Below are 21,940 nucleotides of genomic sequence, written 5' to 3' on the forward strand. Positions count from 1 at the left end.
CACGTTGTCCACCTTGCCCTCCCTCCCCACAAGTCGTATTCCAGAAAGCTGCTTTCTACCTCTTCAGCCTCCAACCTGCACTGTTGCAGGGGCTTATTCTGTCCCAGGTGTCTTCACGTTTGCCATTGCTAAAGTTTTGTCAGGCCATTTCTGCAGCGTGGTGATGTCCCTCGGAATGGTAGCTTAGTCCTCAGCTGCTTGCCCCATCACTTTGCTCTCACTCCCGTATGATGTGCCTGCAGTGTGAGGCAGACCAACCACATACACCTGCTTGCAAGGTTCCTGCTATTTGACAAAGGGAGACTGCTAACACAATTAGGACAGGATGGGATATTAATGAGATTTGGCAGGTTAGGTTTTTGTTTTTCCTTAAGTCAGGAAACACTGGCTGGCAAACCCCTTAAGCTAACTTGACTGGTGACTGCATTTAGCTCAACTTTTGCAGTAATACAGCTATGCTTTTTTGTAAACTCAGAAATTGTGAGGAAGCAAAAGAAGGCTAAGTCTAAGTTACTATATGTTTCTCCTCTTATGTGTAAGATGAATTTTATTACGCAGCCTAAATAAGAATAGATCAACAAATGCTAAAAATGAGTATCAACTGTTTATACACAGTTGCTCTGAATGAATCATTACATATTTTAACTCAGAAAAAGGCCACGTTTATTAGGTCCTGTAGGCTATTGCACTTGTTTACAGGTAAATATGATAATGTTTTATGATATTTTATGACATTGACCTTCATATATGCAAGCATCTTTGATGTATATCTTAATTGCATAAACAAAGCCATTTTCACAGTAAATACTGTATCCATTGTATATACTATATTAAATAGCATTCATAGAAAGGTATTTACTTACTAGTTTTTTTGTTTTGTTTCAGTTCTATATGTCTAAATTGTCTGATGTTTAGCCTTCTCAGTATAGCTGCTGAGGTATACCAGATCTGGCTAAACAGTGTGAATGGATTGCTAAGGCTACAGTGACAGGCTCCATTGTCTGAATGTGAGATGCAGAAAGCAGGGACTACCTTCTGCTTGAAATCTGTACATCTGTAATGCTGCTCTGCAACCATGACAAAACAGGGTTAGGCTCACTGCCTCTTGTTTGTAGCATATAGGCAAGATTTTCCTTGAAGGATTTTTCCAAACCTCTAGTCAGCTGTGGGATGCTGTTCCACCGAAATCAAAAGTGCAACGTCTTTCAGCATGACTTGTGGATCCAAGTTGGGGATGCCCCATCCCTGGAAGTGTTCAAGGCCAGGCTGGACAGGGCTTTGGCCAACCTGATTTGTGGGTGGCATCCCTGCCCATGGCAGGGGGGTTGGAATTGGATGATCTTTAAGATCCCTTCCAACCCAAGCCATTCTGTGATTTTATGATGATGACTTCTAGTGCCCAGAATGACCCAGCTAAGACTGGGGACAGTGATCACTGGTCCAGGTTAGGCTTTTACCTTCACTGAGACTTCAGAGGTGGGACTTAGACTCTTTTGAAAATTCAACAGAGCTGAATTGTGTCTTAGTTTTCAGATGTTGGGTACTTAACTGAGAGCTGCTAATTAAATAATAAAAAAAAAATTTGAGTTTCTATTGTATTGTGATGGATATCATACCTTACGTAATTAGTGTGTCATCTCATTAAAGAATGAGATTCGGTCTGAGGAGCCAGTGGTGAGGGAAGCTCCAGACAGAGCACAAGGCAAAAAGGAGTCAGGCATATTCCTGCCCTCCTGATCAGCACACACGTATCAACTGTGCGAGTGTAATTTTTACTCAGGTTACTCCAAGTTATATTTTTCACATTTTACTATTTGACATATTAAGTGTGTAAAATATTGTATAACCAGGTTTTTCTTTAATATTTTATCATATTTTGTCAGACTGAAATGCAGTATGAAAATAGATGACTTTAAATGTAAATACTAACAAATTTTCAAAAGGTTCCCTTCCCATATTCTCAGAAGAAGGATGAAAAGTTATTTAAATGTTTTAAAACTGCATTGAATCTTTTGGCATATGACTTGTTACTCCCAGGAATCAGAAAAAGTGCTGACAGATATAGACCAGATATTTAACCTCTGCCACCAGAGCTGTTAGCGTTTAAGGGATCTAGTTCAGGAAATGCGAAAATCTCAGTAGTTGGTGAAATAAAGATTACAGAACATTATCTTTTATGTGAAATTCTAAAATTATATTTATTGGCCAATTCACAGAAAGTGCCATAGTGACCACAAAAATGAATCTGGTTTTATACATGTACAGATGTACAGGCCAACTTTTAAAATAACAGATCTATTTCCATTATGCATTTTGTAAATTATGTGGAAAACATCAGGATATTAACAATCTCAAATGCATAAAAAGGTGCAAAGTGACATGTTTTTTAATGAAATACACCACTATGCCATGGGAGGAAGGACGGGAGGAGGGTTGCGCACAACTTATTCCCACTATATGTAAAGTTAACTTTAATGTACTTTACTACGTGTCAACATTTACTGTACATTTTCAAAAAGAAAAAATTTCTTTTTAAAAAAGCAGATTTTTTTCTGTGTTCAAAAATCATTTTAAGTTCATATTCATATTTTTTCATTGCATATAGTCATTTAACTCATCATCCTGCATAAATTGTATATATTCACACTTTCATAAATGTATTTAGCATCTGCAACAAGACATTTCAAGATGTGTTTTATGATTGTTTCACATACACATTAAGGTATTTTATATAATGAGTATCTCTCCTGGACTGAAGAGATTGTTGGTTTGAGACACAGTCACAACCATAGAGCTGGTCCTCTACAGTCATAAACATAGAGTATGTGTTCATTTGAATCCTACCTGGCATATTTTTTTATTGTCAATAGACGTGGCCACAATTACACAGAGATCAGGCTGTCTGCTAGGAAACAATCCCAAGTTACAAAAGAGACACTACCAACTGCAGTTACTGCTTCTCAACAAGAACTAATGCACCAATATGGAAGCAAATCTGGGAAATGATGAACTACATGTGAAAAGTTCTACATTTTTGCAATTAGATGAAGTATCGCTTTTACTGTCAAGTTACAATGAAATGAGAGATTGAATTGTCCCAGCCAATTAGAGCCTAGAGCTGTTACACTCAGTATGAGATTATTTTTCAGCTCTTCAAATTCTGCAGCTTGAATTACATGTAAGCTATTTCATAGCTATCTGGCCAGTTCTAACCAGAAACAATCCCTTTTACCAAGCTCCAACAACATTTGGGGTGAAATTCTGATTCCTGCTCTGCTGCTCATCACATGATAAGCCACATTTCATAGTTTCTTGCTCAGGAAGTCTTTTGTCTCCCTCTGTGTTGTTGCAACCTCAACCTGCAAGACTTAATTGTCTCCCCACCTAATCTATTAGACTTAATAATTTATTAAATTATTCATGCCATGGCTCATTTTTGGAAAGGTGGTCTGAGGAGTGATGGGCATCTATAGTGACACAAGATTTTTAGAGAGTGGAAAGATATTTCTGCTAACTTTTCTCATGCGTTGTATTAGCCAACTCCGAGGAAGTCATTTGTTTGATTATGTGATGGCAATTAACATTCCATATAATATCATCTGTACAGTGCTAGATGATGCTTTTATTAGGCACAGAGATGTGCCGAGGGAAGTCAATCCTGGAAGGCTAGGTGTGCCTGCTCCCCTGTTTGCGCTACTTCTTTTAAACAGAGCAAATGAGGGAGACGGTTTTACTTCACTCAGCTCATAGTGAGATGGTGATGCAAGAATCTCCACAGCCTTTGAGCACAAGGACCTCAGTTGTTTTGGCTTTCAGGTACAGCCGGGTGGAGTAGGAGAAGGAAAAATATCAAGTAAAAGAGCCAAGCTGACTATGTACATCCTAATTGGCTGCCTGGGTAATCAGGCTTCTAAGCCAGAAAACAGAGATTTGCTTGGGGCATGCTTGAAAACTAACCATATAGTCATCGTGACAGTCAGAGACCATATGTGCATTGCAAATCTGAAACATAATGTTAGGCACAGCAGTGCTGAGAACGTTTGGCACGACTCTGTTTCACTGCAGCAGTTAACGTGAAGCTAGAAATCGTTTTAGAAAGTAGGAGCATTCTACCAGTCAGATCTGAGGAGAAACAACATACACTAGTCTGTCTTAAAGAAACGTATTGGTAGTGATTACAGTTTAATGCACTGAAAAGCATGGGCACATAAAAATTTCTGTTTTCACACTAGTGACAACTATATAAATTTTAACAAATTGCTGCTTTGTTAAGTAGGTATTGTTTGTTTGGCTCCAGTGCTTATTGGTTGGCTTTGTTAAATCCTACTGACATAAAAGACACTGCCACATTCATGCTGCGTCTGAACTCTTCCACACATTACTGCAAAATGTGTTTAAAATCAGGCCTCAACATAAATTTAAGGAAATAGGATATTTATTTATTTATTTATCTATTTTGTAGTAGATGGAATTCCATGAAAAGTTAACAAAAGCTGAGACTCAAGGAATGAACTGGGGGTGTTGGTGGGGTGATTCATAGCCTCTGTAACAAATGACCAAAGGCAATGAACTTGATCACTATTTAAAAATATTCAAAGGATATACATCATACCTAGAAGAATTATTTTGGGTGGTGCAAAAGGGTGTAACTGGGACTAATGAAATAAAAATTAGAAATACGGTTATTTAAATTAATTATCAAGAAAAGCTTTCTATGCTGATTTTTAATAGACTCTAGAATAGTCTCCCATGGGAAGCAGTAGAAGCCCCAGGCTTAGAAACATATAAGTAGCTGAAACACCCCCCTCCCCATCCCTAACACTAGAAAATATATTCTAGGGAACAATTCTGCACTCTTAGCCCAATATGCTACCTGTACTACTTTTTCTTTGCATCTAATCTTTATTTCTAAGATTTAATGAGTCTAGCAGCAAATTCCACACACTGAAATTTAAATGAAACAATTATCAGTGGGAACGTGAACCCCAGTGTCTATTAACCTGCAAGCAATAATCCAGTCTGGTACATTTATCCCTGCTGTGAGGACTGTTCGACTGTTACGTTGACCATAATCAAGCATTTATTTGAGATTCTACTGGTGCAGTATTTACAATGATATAAAAAAAATATTTTGAGATATGCCCCTCATGTTTTGGATTACTTTGTGGAGAATCTAACAATAAACATGCCAGTGTTTTATTCTGAGAATGGAGATAACAGCTTCAGCTCTCAGAATTGGACAGGGATTACTGTTATCCTTGATTTTTTTTTATTTTTTTTGCATTTTGTGTCTTTTCAAAATCAAGGTTCCTAACTATATGGACAGTTAAGAAATTGGATTGTGACAATAAATTTACCTAAGGACCTTTACAATGTGGAGTACAGTCTTTGTTGGGTGTTCCCAGTTCCTCCTCCAATCTATGGAGTATGTTGGTTGCAGAAACTCTCTAAAGCTTATCAGGACAGTCATTGTGCCAAAGTTCTGTTGCACACTTCAAATTAAAATGTGTGATAACCGTACCATTATATTTGAGTCACTGCAGACCAAATGCTTTGGCCCAAATCACCATTGGCCAGCCTTAGCCATAGAGCATTTCCTACTTAATGCAGGCATGGTGCAGTAATATTTGTCATGGTCTTGCTCCCTTCCCAGCTCTGCTGGAGGTGCTGTAACTAATGAACCAGCTACGGGCAGCAACAACCATTTCAAATAACTTAAGGTTCTAGTTCATTACCGCAACAACCGCCCCCATGCTGGGAATGATGAAGTGGTATTACGCATTTTTTATATATATATATATATGTACACATACATACCTCATCACCTCAGGAACCTGTCAACATCCTATATTTGGTTCTTCTTGTTGACTGCTGATAACTGTCAGTTCTGGACATGAAGATGGCATGTTTCCATTTTATTACTGTTTGACACTCAAGCTTTTAGTCCCTCTCTAGTAAATTCCAGGGTTTGTTTGTTTGTTTTTTACATCAACTGCAAACCTTAACTCTTTCTGTCCATTATTCATGGATTATTCTTTCTTTCCTCTTTTGTTCACTCTTGCCCAAACGTAATTCAGTTTTTAAAAGGAACTGACTGCAATTAATCCAATCCACATTCCAAAGAACATGCCCAGTTAAAACAACCATCCTCCTTCTCATGTCGGTATGTGCACATTAGCAAACTGTAGGCAAAAATTTGCTGCCAATGTCAATACTGATTTGAAATAGCATAGTAGTAACAGGCTTGGTCAGAGTTATCTGGTCTAATCTTTCACATTCATTTATACGTTTAAGGGAGGAAGAAATAGAAAAGAAGATGTAATTTTAACGATTTGTATAGTGTTTTCTTTTTTCTTCATATATCCTGAAAAATTAAGCTAGAAAATATTTCATTTGTTAACAAACCTAAAGGAATCTGAAAGAACTTTATGTCTAGCAAAGAAGTTAAACTCTGAAAATGCAAAACTGTATCCAGAGTTATAGAAAAGGAATTGGTAGGGCAGCAGCAAGCCTTTACTCCCACAAAATTTCTGGTTTTGGTAGTATAAGGATGTAGTGATATAGTACTATTGTAAAACTTTTGTCCCACATTTGGAAACAATTTTTCTTTGCCTTTGGCAGGCTTTATGCACCTGGCCTAGTAAAAGCTGCTCTCTTTTATCAAACAATGTACTTAGCTTTGAAAAAATTTCTTTTGCTTCTTTGCTCTCAGCAGAGGCATAAATACTGACAATACATGGCCCTGTAGCTTCTACAGCTGATGAATACAGAATTTCCACGAGTTACAGAACTGAAAATAGGAATGAGGGCTTTTTCTGAATGCTCTTTTAAATGTCAGTAATGTTTCAAACTATTGTGGCTGTTTCCTCCTAAGCGATAACTACGGAAACAGGAGTCTCAGTTTCTTGACTGTAACCATTCCCATTCATTTTGTGTGTCTAGGGTGCTCTGCAATGGAGGGCTGTAAGTAGTGCTGCAACACAATTATTGGATTGTAACGCCAGCAAGCTCTTTGGCAGTGCTTTTCAACTATGGGGCTCATAGCGCTTTGCAAAGGATTTTGGTATCATTATTCCTATTTACAAGGAGAGAATGGAAACTGTAACTGTAACTAACTATAGACCCACTGTCAATAACTACTCAGAAGGCAGCAAAATTCCCCTTGGGAAACAAGAGAGCTGATCTAGAGACATCCATCATCAGGAATGAAGATATGAACATATATCACCTCCTGGCTTCATTTTCCTGTGTTAACCTTCAATCCTGTGGGTGTTAGAATATATATATATTTTAATCCTATATTAGACATAAGTTTATGAAGAAAAAGTCCATGCACTCCTTTCCCTTTTGCTTAGTTTGAGCATTCCAAATTTCTGTTTTATGAATGTCTTCTTTAGGGGAAAAAAAATACATTTAAAAAAAAAATCCCTAAAACATACCAGGTTTGTACCCTGTTACATATAAAAGGCAACGAAGCTTAGTTACCTGCTGAGGTATCTGTGGAGCAATCTTCCTGATAGATTTTGCAGAAATATTTTTTGGTTTTGGGTGCATTAACAGTCTACTTGTTTTACCCTGCTGTAGCATTAGTGCTCATCCTTCAAATGTGTCTTTATTCTCTAACACAAAAGAATCTGGCTCCCAGGAAAAACTAATCTAAAAAATGCGCCAAACAGCAACAGAAAAAGACCCCAGTGCTAAAGCAAACCGTCTGCTCTGATCACAGGATACACTTGAATTCATCTGTTGGTTCATCTGAGACTCTCATCCTCTTATTTACTGGAAAGCTGAACACATTCAGTGACCTGATGCTTTTCAGCTTAAAACACTCCCAACACTGGTTGTTATGCTCTCCTTTCCTCTCCTCTCCCTTTTCTTCTCATTTCTTCTATTTTCTTATATTTTCTAATTCTCAAAGATTGTGCAGGATCGCTGTTTGCTTTTGGGTACTGTAGAAAGTATAATATCTTATGAAGTATGGCTTAGCCAAAAGCAGTGGGGTGTTTTGTTCGCAACATCTGCATCACTTTTTACTCTATGAGGTCTAAAGAATCTGTGGGCTTTGATGATGTGTCCTGAACAAAGCCTGTCATCTTTCTTAGGTTAGCATAAGGAGGCAGAAACCCAGTATTATTATATGGTTTTTGATACTGGCTGAAACATGAGGAAGATCATATTTATATAGCAAGCATATTACATACAGTTAGCATTTTCAGAGGCGCTTTTACTTTTGATCTATTTGACTTTTTTTTTTTTTTAAATTGTTATTATTTCTCTCTCTGCCTTAGGTTTTTGTGACTGGTGTCTTGAAACCTTCTGAACCAGATATTAAGGAAAGGTCAGCAGTGACAGAGATCATGCGGGGGTGCACAATCCCAAGGCTTACCATCAAAAGTGAGTGACACATCAAGCTGAGGCTACTCTACTACACATTCAGCTCCACGCCTCCCCCCCCCCCCCCCCCACCCCTGTAGCCAGTATTTCCACTTTTTTGTTAGTAATTTTATCAGGGCAGAAACAGAGCTCATTGGTTGTTTGTCTCCGATTTTCAACTTTCCAGAAGTTGACTAGTATGAGACTGGGATCCTAAAAAAAAAAAACCACCAAACTGGCATATTATATGGCACTCTATATACTTTGATTCCAGCATTTTCAGCTATTCTCCATCTCTAGATGTGCTGCTTGAATCCATACAGCTTCATAGAAAACCCTGGAGAAAACAAGATGTGTATTTCCAATCTAGGTAGGTATATTTTCTATATAAATATGTTAAATATTTTAAATCACACACATATATATGCATGCAATATAGTATCAGTTTGTGTATGTTTTTTCAAAATTCTACTTGTATCACTGTGGTTTCTCACTCTGATAACTGTCAGTATTTGTCAAAAATTTTACTTCATGAAATTTTGTTTTCAACAATGGGATTTCATCAAGAAACAAAAGACAAATACCTAACTATAAAATACCTTTGTATAAACTATGATACCTTCATTTTTTGCCAAATGAGGTGTTCTCTTACTGTTGCTGTAAAGCTGTTGGGATCTTTTTAGGAGTAGTGTAGAAATAGTATACATCCAGCAAACAACTACAAAGGTGAAACAAATTTGCTAATAAATAAATAAAATTAAGGTGTTAATCACAATTAGGGTGTTAATCATGAGCGTATTTGGCTCCTTTGCCACCAGCTGTATTCCTGGAAATAGCTTATAGGGAAGTTGTATTATGCTAAGAGGTGTTTAGTGTCATTTTCACTAGGCATACAAAACCTGGTAGTGCTATACTGGTCTGGATATACTTAATCTGGTTAGCATTGGGAATTAAGGAAAGAAGAGACGTTTACAAGCCCTGGAGATGTCCTCACAGTTTAATTTTTTCTCCCTAAATAAGTAAATACTAAATAAGTATCCACATGCTCTTCCAAACCTCCTTAATTTTGGTATAGTGTATATTCCAGAACACCAGCAGCAGCTTGTTGGGGGCCACCCCATTAGACTGTTACCTGCTGTCACCTCTGTAAAGCCTGACATTTTCCTCATCTGCTAAGCGTGGATGGCAGTGGAGATGGTGGGGGTGGTGCACATGCTGGCACCAAAACTTCCATTAGAGGCAGCATTATCGCACAGCCTGCTGGGATCCCCACTAGGTAAAAGCATTAGAGCTGCCTCGTGGGTTAGGGAAAGAGACAATTAGTACCCACAGGATTCAGAAGGTTTGCCAAAGTAAAGTTAGGGCTGCTACATGAATTAACTTCTGGCCAGTCCTTATCCTGGGGCTGCTAATGTCCTATGGCATCACGTTCACTTTTGTAGAAGGGGCAGCTTCTGTGATGGGAACAGTGGATTCCATTCCCACTAGATAACCTTTATAACCCTCTGACCCTTTCTGAGTCTTATTTTCCTCCTGAATGAAGCACAGATGGTGCACGTTCAGAGCAAGCCAAGCACAACACACCAGAAAGGGAAATAGATTGCACCTGTACAGTAGCCCTTGGAAGGGGAGGTTCTCATCAGTTTAAACGCAGCTGAGCAGGATGCTACTGCTTTTTTGAATGAACAAGTATTCCAACACAAATGTTTTATTTAATTAGCATTAAAGATGTCACAAACCCTACATGTCTATTTCTAATTTGAACTGGTGTCAGCCAATGCAGTACAGACTGAGATTGATCTCAACAACTGTGCATCTTTAGGTCTGTTTCTGTTTACAGAGATAAAATACCCATGGAGGGGAAGGAAGTGAAAAAGAAATGTGAGATAGTCATCACAAAAAAAAAAGCAACTTAGACTGTTACATTAATGCAGACAACACAGTGTATCACCAGCTTAAATTTGCATTTGTAGGTTTGTGTTTTTTTTTTTTTCCTTTTTTTTCTCCCAGCCTTGAATTAGAATTCCTGTAATTTAAAATTCCTGTAATTGGTCTGATGTCATTTTAAATCTCTGGAGTCACAGATTCTCAATGTCATTTATTACAGGTACCATTTCAGGGATGTTTTTTGGATGCACTTGTTTATTGCTACTGTAAAAAAAGAGCCACCTTTTTGTGTGCGTGTCTTGATAGCACAACCTTGCAGCTGGGGTAAGGATAAACATTACAACTTGACGAGTCAGACACTGCAGTTGCCCTTTCAGAGTTTTCAGCATAAATGTTTTTTTTTTTTTTTTTAATGAAAGTAGAGTATTTTTTGCTTTTAAGGGAGCTCTGTGTATGTGTATGCATGCCTATATAGATGCATGTGTTTTGGCTTGGTTTTTAAGCAACTAGATTACGTCCAAAAAAATTCATGGAGAGGAGGCACTATTGTTAAAATTAGTTCCAAAAGTTTCATATTTATATGTTATTCTATTAGTAAGCTTTTGCTAATAAAGCCATTGTTGTCAAATTCTAAATTCTACGCATATATTCTAAGGTCCATTTCATGAAGAAATAGCTTATTCTTCCTAACATTTTGGGACAAGGATTTTTCTGTTAATCTGAATGAAAAATGCTGCACAACCCACCCCACCGAGCAATCTAAGGTATGTACAGTGATACATTTTAGTTTTCTGAATATTTTGTTGCAAACCAAATTCTAGTGATAACACACATTCTTTTATTACTATGCCTAGGTCTGAAAAGGTAGGTTTGTCTACAGTAGAGAAAATACTTCATGTTTGCTTCTTTTGTGATGTACTAGCATGACCTGAAAAGATTTGCTTCCAGTAACAAAAAGATAAAAAAAACCACTAGATAGACAAACACACCTATATAGACACAAACGTATAAAAGAATTAAAGGCTGTCAGTCAGATTCTAAATTGCTGTTTTCAAGTTGCCCTAATGTTTGCTGTGATAACAACAATAATAATAACTAGGAACAACAGAGACTTTAAAAATAATTTAAGTCCAGTTTTAAAACTGAAATTGACATTTAATTATCTACTTTTAATTTTAGATCTCCTGGTTTTTTTCTGAACAGAAAGATTTGCTAACAAATGTGCTGATAGCAAGCATCGTGAACGGCCTGCTTCATGTCACTAACAAAAAAATTAACACTAGGAAATGATGTAAGGTACTAGGATGCTAGGAAATGATCTAACATAAATCTTTCTGTTCTGGTTAGATGGTACATAAACTGAAATTTTAGCTCATTTTATATGATCTTTATTCCTGCAGATAAATTTTATGTATCTGGGCTCAATTCTGTAAATATTCTTTTAATTCATGTAAGAGACCAGTACAAAAATCAAACAGGACTGCACATATAACAAAACTTTTGTATTTCCAGTCTTAACAACAACAAAAAGAGCATAAAGATCTCAAATTTTAAAATATATTTAGGGTTCATTTCATTTACTTTCCAGTTATTAAACTACGATGACCAGTTGAGGTCAATCTTTCCCTACAGCTATCAGATGCAGAAACTGTAATTAAAACAAAACAAAACAAACAAACAAAAACAAACACTGATGATAAATTTAAAAAAAAGCACAATACATTCTCTATATTCTAAGACCAGGTTCTAATAAACAGAGACTATTGAGGGAGGTGGATACCCTCAAGATCTCTTAGATTATTCTTTGTGGGATCAGCTACCATTCATGAGTGCTCAGGAACACCCTATTGTGGCAAGACTGACTGCTTGTCTCTTTGGGAGAGAAGAAAAGAGTAAGTAACTCATTTGAAGTAGCAAATTACAAACGCAAAAGTCAGTGATGAAGTAATAAAGAAAAGGAACTTCTTGGGAAAGGAGCAGAAAAGCCACTAGGCAGCAGTCACTTCCATGCCATTTGTTTTTTTTTATATGCATTAGAACAGTTATCCTAGCAAGTGCTGCATCATTTGGTATGCAGAGCATTTGAAGATACAAAGATTATTAAGGAAAGGGGACAGAAAACACACCACACAGACTTACCAACACATTTTACGTAGCCTTTTTTTTTTTTATATCTTTAAACAGTGTATAAGAAAAATATGCTGTGTTACCATAACAAAGTAAAATACTCTCTCAACCTCTTAGGATTTTTTTTTTCTCTTCTCTTCTCTTCTTTTGGTTCCAGGTAGGTTTTATTTGTTCTTGTTCTGCTCTATAAAACCTTTTGTCAACAAAAATGGCTTCAGGAAGAAGAAATGCAGGCAAATTATGAGCACAAAAGAGGGCTGACAGATGTATATGTTTCTCTTGTGCTACTCATGGGTGGTAAGTGTACAGAAGAAACAGGGCATAATGTTTTATAGAATGAAGCCAGACAGGAATTCCAGCTGGCATTCAATAAAGCAAAAGGGAACCTTTTCTTCATGTAAAAATCATTGTTTAAATCCCAACCGTACATACCTGTGGAATAATGGGGTCACTTATTTTCCACTCCTTCAGTAAGATACTGCAGCAAGCTAATGATTTTACAAGACAGACAGTTAAAGCATTGATTTGCTGCAAATTGTTCAATCCATAACTAATGAGCAACTCTACAGGTTTTCAGTATATCAATTCCATTAGAATTTACAGTTTCTGTAAGATCATAGTAATTTGTGGATATACAATAATTTATTTTATTTTTTGTAGCCTTCAGCATCCCCTTGTTGCTGGTTTGTTGTTTTTTTTTTTAAACTTTCTTAAGCCTCTATGGGCAAGTTGGATAAAGTCCCTGTCTTCAGGTTTCTGACAGCATTGCTGAAAAATACACTGTCCAGTTTTACATAGGCACACATGCATCCCAGGTCAAGTCCTAAATATTCCCTTGTAGAAGACAGTTAATATACAAGAAGGCAGGAAGAGACGACAAATGGAATACAGTCTCTGTCACCTGTAGCACTGAAACTGTCCTAATTTGAAATGGAATTATATTTTTACACCTTTAAAAGTGTGAAGCCAAATGGCTGCTGTGTTATTTGGACCCATATAGATAATTCTTCATAACAAGCTCAGACCTCTCCTGTATGAAAAAAATAGCAAAGGCAAAAACCTCTATGGATTGAGTGACAGGACTTTCGTCAGAGGCCCATGGTACAGAAACAAGAAATTGAGGCCTACACTTGCTAACAGATCAAGTTCTAGATTACTCTATTACTGGTGATGCCAGTATGTTTGCACCATGCGTTCTCCAAGCTCTGTAGGAAAAGGGTCAGTTCTATCACCAATTACTACAACAAGATCATTTTAGGCAAAACAGTTATAGGCAAGCAGAAGTTCAAACCCTGTCAATAAATTCATAGACTCTGAAAAACATTGTATTGGTGATACAAAAGGAGCAACGTGGCCAGAGTATGTATGTTAGTATGGGAGTGTTGAATCATCCCACTCCAACTGCTCTTGCCTGGTGGAGTTCTGTTTGTCTCCCTTTTGGGCAATCATTTCTTCCTCTTCCTCCTCCTCCTCCTCTTCACTTTCATCTGACTCAGCACTGGTCGTGTCTTCCTCTTCATCTTCTATGTCTTCTTCCTCTGCACTCTCCTCTTCTGCCTGGTGAGGCTTTTCATATTTCTACAACACGTTCAAAGAAATGAGAGAGAGACAGTAGAAGAAAATTCCATTCTTGCTAGCCAGTGGCTATGAGAATGTAAACCCTTACTCCATATCATTTAGAAATGTTTGCATGCTGGGAAAATCTGCTTTCCATCATTTGTGGCTATTAGACATCAAATGCAATACCATTCAGTAGCAAATACTCAAAACCTACCATAACAGGAATGGAATATTAATAAGTGATACCTTAGTCAAGCTGCCAAAATTTAACCTGTCAGTGTCAGTTTCTTTGACTTGATGATGATTTCCCCTCCTTTAAGCGTATTAGCGTTTACTATTAAAAAGGTTAAAAACAATTTAACTACATCATCTTGGGTGCCTGGGGTGCAAAGATGAATGGAGAAGTGGTGGTGTACCCAGGAATTTTACATGATCCTATTTAGCAATTACTTATGACAACAAATATTATCACGGTGTGCAGAGTTCAAAACTGAGCTGGGGTCCTCAGTACAGTTGTATGTACACACAACTATTCTGCCAAGCCTAAATAAACGTACTCTGAAGGAAGCTTTAAACTCACTGCTAAGCAAGCTACCTGTCCAGACTATCTCCTGGTATTATCATAATATAATAATATGCTTCAGTTATGTACCTCCATGGGGTTGACAGTAATAGTCAGAGCAGAATCATCCCAATCCATTTCATTTTCTTTACTTCCATCATTGTCTGTAGAGCTGTGCTGATGAGCTGTCCGAATTCTATAGATCCCCAAGGCTATGATGAGAATGAGTATGCTCACACAGATCACAATAACAATAGTAGCCACACTTGGAACAACTGGAACAAAAAGTGAAAAAGCAATAGGCTTATATCTATGGACCAAATTGCCTACAAAACACTAAACACATTGTCTATTTTTTTCCCTCCTTGGCACCTGTTCCTTCGGAGTGAGACTGGCCATCTTTCTGCCATCTGCTTAGGACTACAGAAAGTAGTGACATGTGCCCACCTCCTAGGGCATAGCATACATGAATGGCATTTGCAGACTCCTACTAATGACTATTACAACCCTTTAGTAAAAAGTGATCGTGCCGAATGTTTGCTTTTCGAGCCACTTCATTACAGATGACAAGCAGTCAAACAGTTCAGAATCAGTTAGTTTCAGAACAAGTGTTTTTGCAGTTGGGGTCAATTAACTGCATGTTGTCTCCTTCTGATTATAGCTAACTGAAGCATTAACATCACTTGTGAGAAAAAGTGTATCTCCAAGATTTTATTTTAGAAGGTTTCAAATATTTGTAGTGGCACTTCAATCCTCCCAAAATAAAATAAAGCATTGCTACTCTATTTCCATGTATTACAGCCTTACTGGGAGACTCCTGAGGATTCAAGATATTTTTCCTCACTGTTCTGTTGCATTCTGAGAAGCCTCTGTCTTCAGCTAGACACAGGAAGGCATTTCTCTGAACTATTCTTATGTTATCAGCTTCATAACTGTATGTGTTAGTGGAGAAGTGCTGCCACTTTTATGTACCTTTGCTACCTAGATACTGAAGTTGCAGGAGCTACAGTAATTGTGTACCCCATTTTGGTGCCTTGCCTTTCAGAATGCTGAAATCAAAACAACATTAAAGTAAAAAAAGAACTAGTTTGCAAAATTCATTTTGCAATAGCAGAATATCCATACAAGTTTACAGAAAAATTCAGTAATTTTCTAACCATAACTGTCTGTAACTACTTATGATTACCTGCGTTTTACATCAGCTTTACTTCCTTACACATGTATCATTAAGCTAAAAGTATGTCAGAATCCAGCACTGAAACAGATAGCTTTGGCCTGGGTTTAACTTCACTGAAAAGGTTTCTGATTAGGGTATATATTTTAACTTATACAGCCCAAACATTCAGTTCAAATTCTGGATTTAATGTGTACTAATGGTCCCTGTACATGCCTAGGAGCAATTCTCTGCAGAGAGCTCCAGACCAAGGCCTGGACAGCAGCTAGCAGAAGCACTGCACCAATTATTGTTTTTATATAAATATATATATATATATGTATATATAAAATCATTTCTATTTGCCTAGGAACAGATGGACAAAAATTAATATGCCATAGAAATACAGACATATAAGGACAATATAAGCATAACTGTTATCTGTCATACCATTCAATACTAGGAATAAGACACTTTGTTAACTAGCTGGGGTCAGAGTACATAACCTTTAATGTAGACTTAAAAAAGGATACCAGTTTTTAATTCCAAAGCACCACCTCAGGAAGAGAGAATTCAATGTTGCCATCTGTCATAGCTATGCAATGATCGGGGTGAGGTTTCACAAAGTGTTAACTATGTACTTCAGAGCTTCATTTGTTGACTAGTGTGAACCACAAGGGAAATACTGACTTACCAGCATGATTACAAGCAGTCTCTGAAAAGGCATCACATACCTGAGTTGTGAACAGTACTTATTCTTCCCTCTGGATGATGGACAGACTGGAGAAACTGCGGCTGTACTATCATATGGTTTACATGGTCCATAAAGTTGGCATTGGAACTGTGTAGAATATTAACCTGGGACAAGTGAAGAATAAGTGATCAGATACTAAAAGGAAGTTCTCTGTATTCCAAGATGGCTGGCTCCATAATACATTATATTGTAATAAGAGGTTCATCAGCAGATAGGAACATCATTATATATCCCTTAAAGGTCAAATTCATTCTTTTAGGCCAGAGAAAAATACGCAGGTTAACATATTTCTGATTTCTAGCATTAGCGGTCCTTCAGTTGGAGACTTTGAAGTGGCGCAGGAAAGGAATCTCTTTTTGATTTTCCTGTATGGATAAGTAGTGTCTTTTTTTGTCTGTGTTGATCAGCTTTTAGATGTTCCCTGAAAGTTAGTGAGAGATTTGTCACTCAGGATACTAACAGACAATATATCAAACCTATAGAGATTAAAACCAAAGAGAGAACGAAAAGAGGTCTCAACTATTCCTGTATCCCTCCTTTCAGGGTGACTTTCTTTGAAGGTACCATCCATTCTCCTCTGTCCTACTCATAGTTATATTATAAGCACAAACCCTGAAGTCATCGTCAGGGCTGCAGAATGCTAAAGTGAGAAGAGATTTCAATAGGACTTAAATATGTACAGACCTTCAAAACCAATTGTTAAATTTTGAGTGTATTGGTAAGATCTTGCCCTTCTCCTGTAGTTACTTGGTACCTGGGTTACAGGCTAGGTAACATATTTCTTCAGGCTAGGTACATGATTCTTGCTAAGATGCATCAGCAGCAACTCTCTGTCCCTGGAGCCACTGTGATGCACTGGACTTAGTATCAGCAAAAATAAGCTCAAAAGTGCTAGCCAAATTTTCCTGTGGCAACTGACCATGTCTAGGTAGTACAAAAGATGAAGTCTATCCTAAGCATTCATTAGCTGTATATTTACTTTCCTTCTCAAAGAAACCTGAAATCATGTAAGTTACCAGGAATAACCTCCATCTGATGAGGAACAAATTATAAAACTTATCATAAGGAGGTACTGCTTGGCAAAAATGAAAAGGGTGGACACTTCAGGAAAGAGAAGTGTAATGGGTTAAGTTAAAAAATAACTAATGTAAGAAAAATGATGAGGCTGTGATGATTTACTTCTAAGCAAGTGTATACATAAAAAAAAAAAAAAACACAAAGAAAACCACCCCCACCCCACCCCACCCCACACAAAACAAAAAACACCTGTAGGAGATTTCATGTGACAGTTAGGTTATGGAAAACCAATGATGATTACCTTATCCTCCATTCCAACTGAGAAAGAGTAAGTCTCTCTTAGTGGATTTCAAGAGAAGCATCATGTTCTCCTCATATATGCAGCTGACTAGACGAACCCACACTGAGGAGTGCTGACAGATGTCAACATCCTCTTTGTATAGAACTTAAAACGTTTCCTCTGTGTGATTATTGATAACAGAACATGTCAATCATTCTACAGATTTTAAAGAAAAGTCAGTGTCATTGAAGATGAGGCTACTGCTCAGCTGCAGTGCTAGAAAAGAAAGGCTTAACTGAATTAGTGCTTACCTCCAAGTTGAATTCATTGCTGGTGTAACGCCCATTTAGCTCAGAGCACTTGACTCTGAACTTTCTGTCAAAGGTGGCAGAAGTGTACCAGTTACGATATCGAATCTGCCGAAGAACCAGCTCATAGTTGTGCATGGTGTCCACACCTGAAATGGTGGCAGTGAAGCAATAATCACAAAATGCTGTGCAACAAATGCTCTGTGCAGTGCAGGAGAAATCAAACAGCCACAGAAAATGCAAAATGGTCTGAAAATGGCAGTGGATCAAATATTCCCTAACAGAGAAACAGCTTTTGGAAAAGAATGTAGGTCCATAATGGAGAAGAACAAATGTAACCATAAAGAATTAGAATAAATTACTAAATACTTGAAATAAATAAATAAAAGGCCAGTGAGCTACCAGCACTGAGTGCAGGAGCACTAAGGAATTCCCTTATTCACACATTCCACTGTTATGGTACAGTGGAACCCCCACACTATTTTATTTTTTATTTTTTGCTATTTTTCTTTTTTAGGGGAGTAGCAGGAGGAGTGAAGAGATGAGACAAAGCTGTGCTGTATTCATGGAGGACAATGGATAAACACAGCACACCCAGAGAGCAAGAAGTAACTACGTTTTTTGAGACACAATCTTTCCTGGAATATTTTAAAGGTAGTACATCTCAGCTTTCTTTCAGATTAGTCCTTTCATTCCAAAGATTTACCTGTTGGTGGGAAGAAATAAGGGAAGGCAAAGTTCATGAACATACCATAGATTGAATATCCTGCTGTGGAATTTGTAGCATCTAGATGTTTTCCTTGAAGCTCCACATGATCTAGTTCTAAACACTCTTGTTCAGGATCTAGTTCTGCACCACTGACCAAAATATCACAGAAATCCAAGTTGTGGAGTACTTCTTCTAATACCACTGGCTTATTGGCTGTGAACACATGGCATATACAAAAAAAAAAAAAAGACAGAAAGAAACTAAGAAACTAAGAGAAAGGCTCACAGAATCCTAGAACAGCTGATTCATTTTATGTGCTTTGCATTGGGGCGTTCAATTTTTGCAAAGATGGCTGAATTTTCTTTACTCGAATTAAAAACAGTGTACTTGAAGCAAATCAAGAGAGAAGTATTGTGACTGTTCAAATGCTGCCATGATGAAGGCCTACAAATACGTAGTGAGATAAAAGATAAATTGCTCTATAATAAAAGGCATTCAAGAACAGTACTGGAAGTAGAAAACTGATATTTGATCCTGGAAATAAATTCATGTTAACAATTCTGCTTTTTCAGTACAGTATTGATACCAGATTGGTACCACACATTCCTTCTTTTTTTTGCAAGGAAACTTGAACTGGAAAAATATGTAACAAATACATCAATGTTTTGATGACTTGCTCAGTTATTCTATGACCCATAAAGAATTTGCACTACAAAGAACACTATGCCATTGATCCTAGAACATGGTATTATCATAAATTTCAAGAGCCTGTGTGGTGTGACTTGGCGAACTTGAGTTCTAAACTGACTATCCTTCAATAAGTATGACTTTAAAAAAAAAATCTGCCCCGGAAGAAATGGACCATATCAATTTATTATTTTTATTCTCTGGTAAACATAGCCCAAAGGGTCTGGCAAGACTGTTTAACCAGCTCCTTGAGGATACCATAGGCACAGAGACTGCAGTCTTGGAACTTAACACCCATTTTGTGACTTTCATTTTGGGGGGTGTATGGGGAAGCAAAGCATAGCCAGAGAAACCTTATACCCTGGATTCCCAACTCCTGGTACAATGAATTTGGGTATCTGAACTCTAGGTACAGCTGGAAACAGCTTTAACTTATGTCAGAAATGCAGAGCCATCTCAAATTTGCAGGATAGGCAAATCTGAACATTGCTAAGCCTGATGAGTTGGGCTATTTCTTGGGAAGTTATGACTGCTACTACGGGGCAAACAGGAAAGGGAGGGATGGCACTTCTGGCTACTGGCGGGTCACACTGATTTCTCTGCTGAGGCAGGACAAGCAGCAACACTTTGGCATTCCAGGGGTCCCCTACAGGTAAAGAAGGCCTCAGAGCCATAGTCATGCTGCTGCCTTTGGCAACTTCCTGCTCTGCTTTTGATGAGCAACAGACCTAACCTGTCCTGCGACTGGGGAATACATGGTGACTAAATCAGCCTCCTCAGCCTTGCCATGTCATGTGCATCTCTCCTACAGTTATAATGATCAAGTTATGTAACTTCCCAGTAAGTGGAAAAATAGGCATAGCTAGATACAGGTGAAGATTTATGGCTGTCTTTGTTTTGTACTTTGGTCTGTCAGATAATATCTGGGCTGAGAAAAATAGTACTTCAAGCTGTAGAATGCAGGAATGGAGAATCAGAATTCAATAATCTTTTGCAAAACACAATTATTCCCCCAACCAATTATTATCTGTCCATTTTAACTGCTCTTAGTGGATATAAACAAGAGGTGGCACATTAGGAGGTACCCGACTTCCAGGCAATTAAACAGTAGTTTAAGAAATGCTGCTATGGTCCATCTGAAGGTGAGACTCAGGCTTTTTAGATTGCAAGGTGCTACAACAGTAATTATGGCAAAAATTGTATTAGGAAAAATTGAGATATACAAAATTTAAAAACTAAACTGAAGGGCAGTATCTCCTAATTCACTGAGCAGTTTTGGAGCTGTCATAATATTTAAGGACAGTGCCTCTAAAGTGAAGGACAATGATCACTCTTTTCTACGAAAGAACTAATTTTACATACCTTAATTGTATGCAGTTGATATTGTGATATAATGCACTTTCCAGCCTTCAGAGGACAGATGTAGTTTAAGGCAAGTGATAAGTGGCGTTATTACAGAGAATAGCTTCAGGGAATCCATGCCCCTTCAACTTGCACATCATTAATGATTTTATCTTTTCAAGAGATGTACATCTAGTAGCTCCTTATACTAGTCCAAGAAATATTGTTTAGAATGATGCCTCAGATTACTAAGCTTTTCATTTACCTTGCACGGAAACATCCAAAAGAACAATTCCTTTAGACAGCTAAACCTTATTTATTTATATATTTGAGTATTCACCTAGTGTCAAATAATTATACACACATTCTTCAGCATTAGAATAAATTGTCATCACTGAAAAACATCTTTGCAAGTAATTATATTTCCATTATATAGGTGAGAAACTGAGGCACAAGGTGACTACATTATTTAAGTATCACCCAAAAGTCAGTAGCAGAGCTGGAAATGTAAGAACAGACTAAAACAACAACCATAGTCAATTGCTGCTTTCCACTGTATTAGTACAATTAATAAAATTCTGTTACAAAAATCTAATAAAAACACATTATTAAGCAGAGTATGTAGAGAAGAGTGGTAACAAAGTAGTCCAAAGTACATGATACTAAATGGGAAAGCTGACCTTTCTGAAGCACACCTTGATCTATCAAGAGAATAGGGATTTGTTCACTTTTAAATCTAAGTGAATGTCTTCAGTACAGCGTTAATGTTGCCTAACATGGAATAACTTGATTTGTCTGAAGTGAATTTGTGGTACTTTTTTGCACTACTTTTTCAAAAAATGTTACACAGTAAGTAATAATATTTAAAATAAATCCACAAACCTCCACCATTTTCTTTAAAGTCCACTGGATGCTCCGTTTTAGTGACTGTGCTGACAATCCTTATGTCAGGTAACAGAATAACACCTCTTTCACTTTCAAATTGTGCAGCTGGTCTAGCAAAGTGGTCCATCCCACTTATTGTAATCTTGGGCTCATTGGCCTGAAACACCATTACATACGCATCGATATCTGGGATACTAATGCAGGTATCTTCACCAAAACATCTGAAAAATACATTATTCATTAACTGCATGTAACACATTACATATCAAAGGTGTGTGACACTTCCACTGTCCAAAA

The 21,940-nt window shown here is 37.4% G+C and overlaps 1 protein-coding gene across 9 annotated transcripts in view; it reads right to left on the reverse strand.

Moving 5' to 3' along the window:
- Window positions 1-2,181: 2,181 nt before the first annotated feature.
- Window positions 2,182-21,940, reverse strand: part of CLSTN2 (calsyntenin 2) — a 342,914-nt gene continuing 323,155 nt past the window's right edge. For all 9 annotated transcript variants that reach the window (XM_083849241.1, XM_083849245.1, XM_083849246.1 and 6 more), the window contains 6 exons: window positions 21,641-21,864; window positions 18,773-18,943; window positions 18,025-18,170; window positions 16,397-16,520; window positions 14,600-14,784; window positions 2,182-13,965 (listed from right to left, as the gene is read on the reverse strand). In XM_083849241.1, the coding sequence (XP_083705367.1) occupies window positions 13,756-13,965; window positions 14,600-14,784; window positions 16,397-16,520; window positions 18,025-18,170; window positions 18,773-18,943; window positions 21,641-21,864 (1,060 nt within the window). In that variant the 3' untranslated portion in view covers window positions 2,182-13,755. The remainder of the gene's footprint in view (window positions 13,966-14,599; window positions 14,785-16,396; window positions 16,521-18,024; window positions 18,171-18,772; window positions 18,944-21,640; window positions 21,865-21,940) is intronic.

Source organism: Anser anser (genome assembly GCF_964211835.1).
Source record: "Anser anser genome assembly, chromosome: 9".
Lineage (NCBI taxonomy): Eukaryota > Metazoa > Chordata > Aves > Anseriformes > Anatidae > Anser > Anser anser.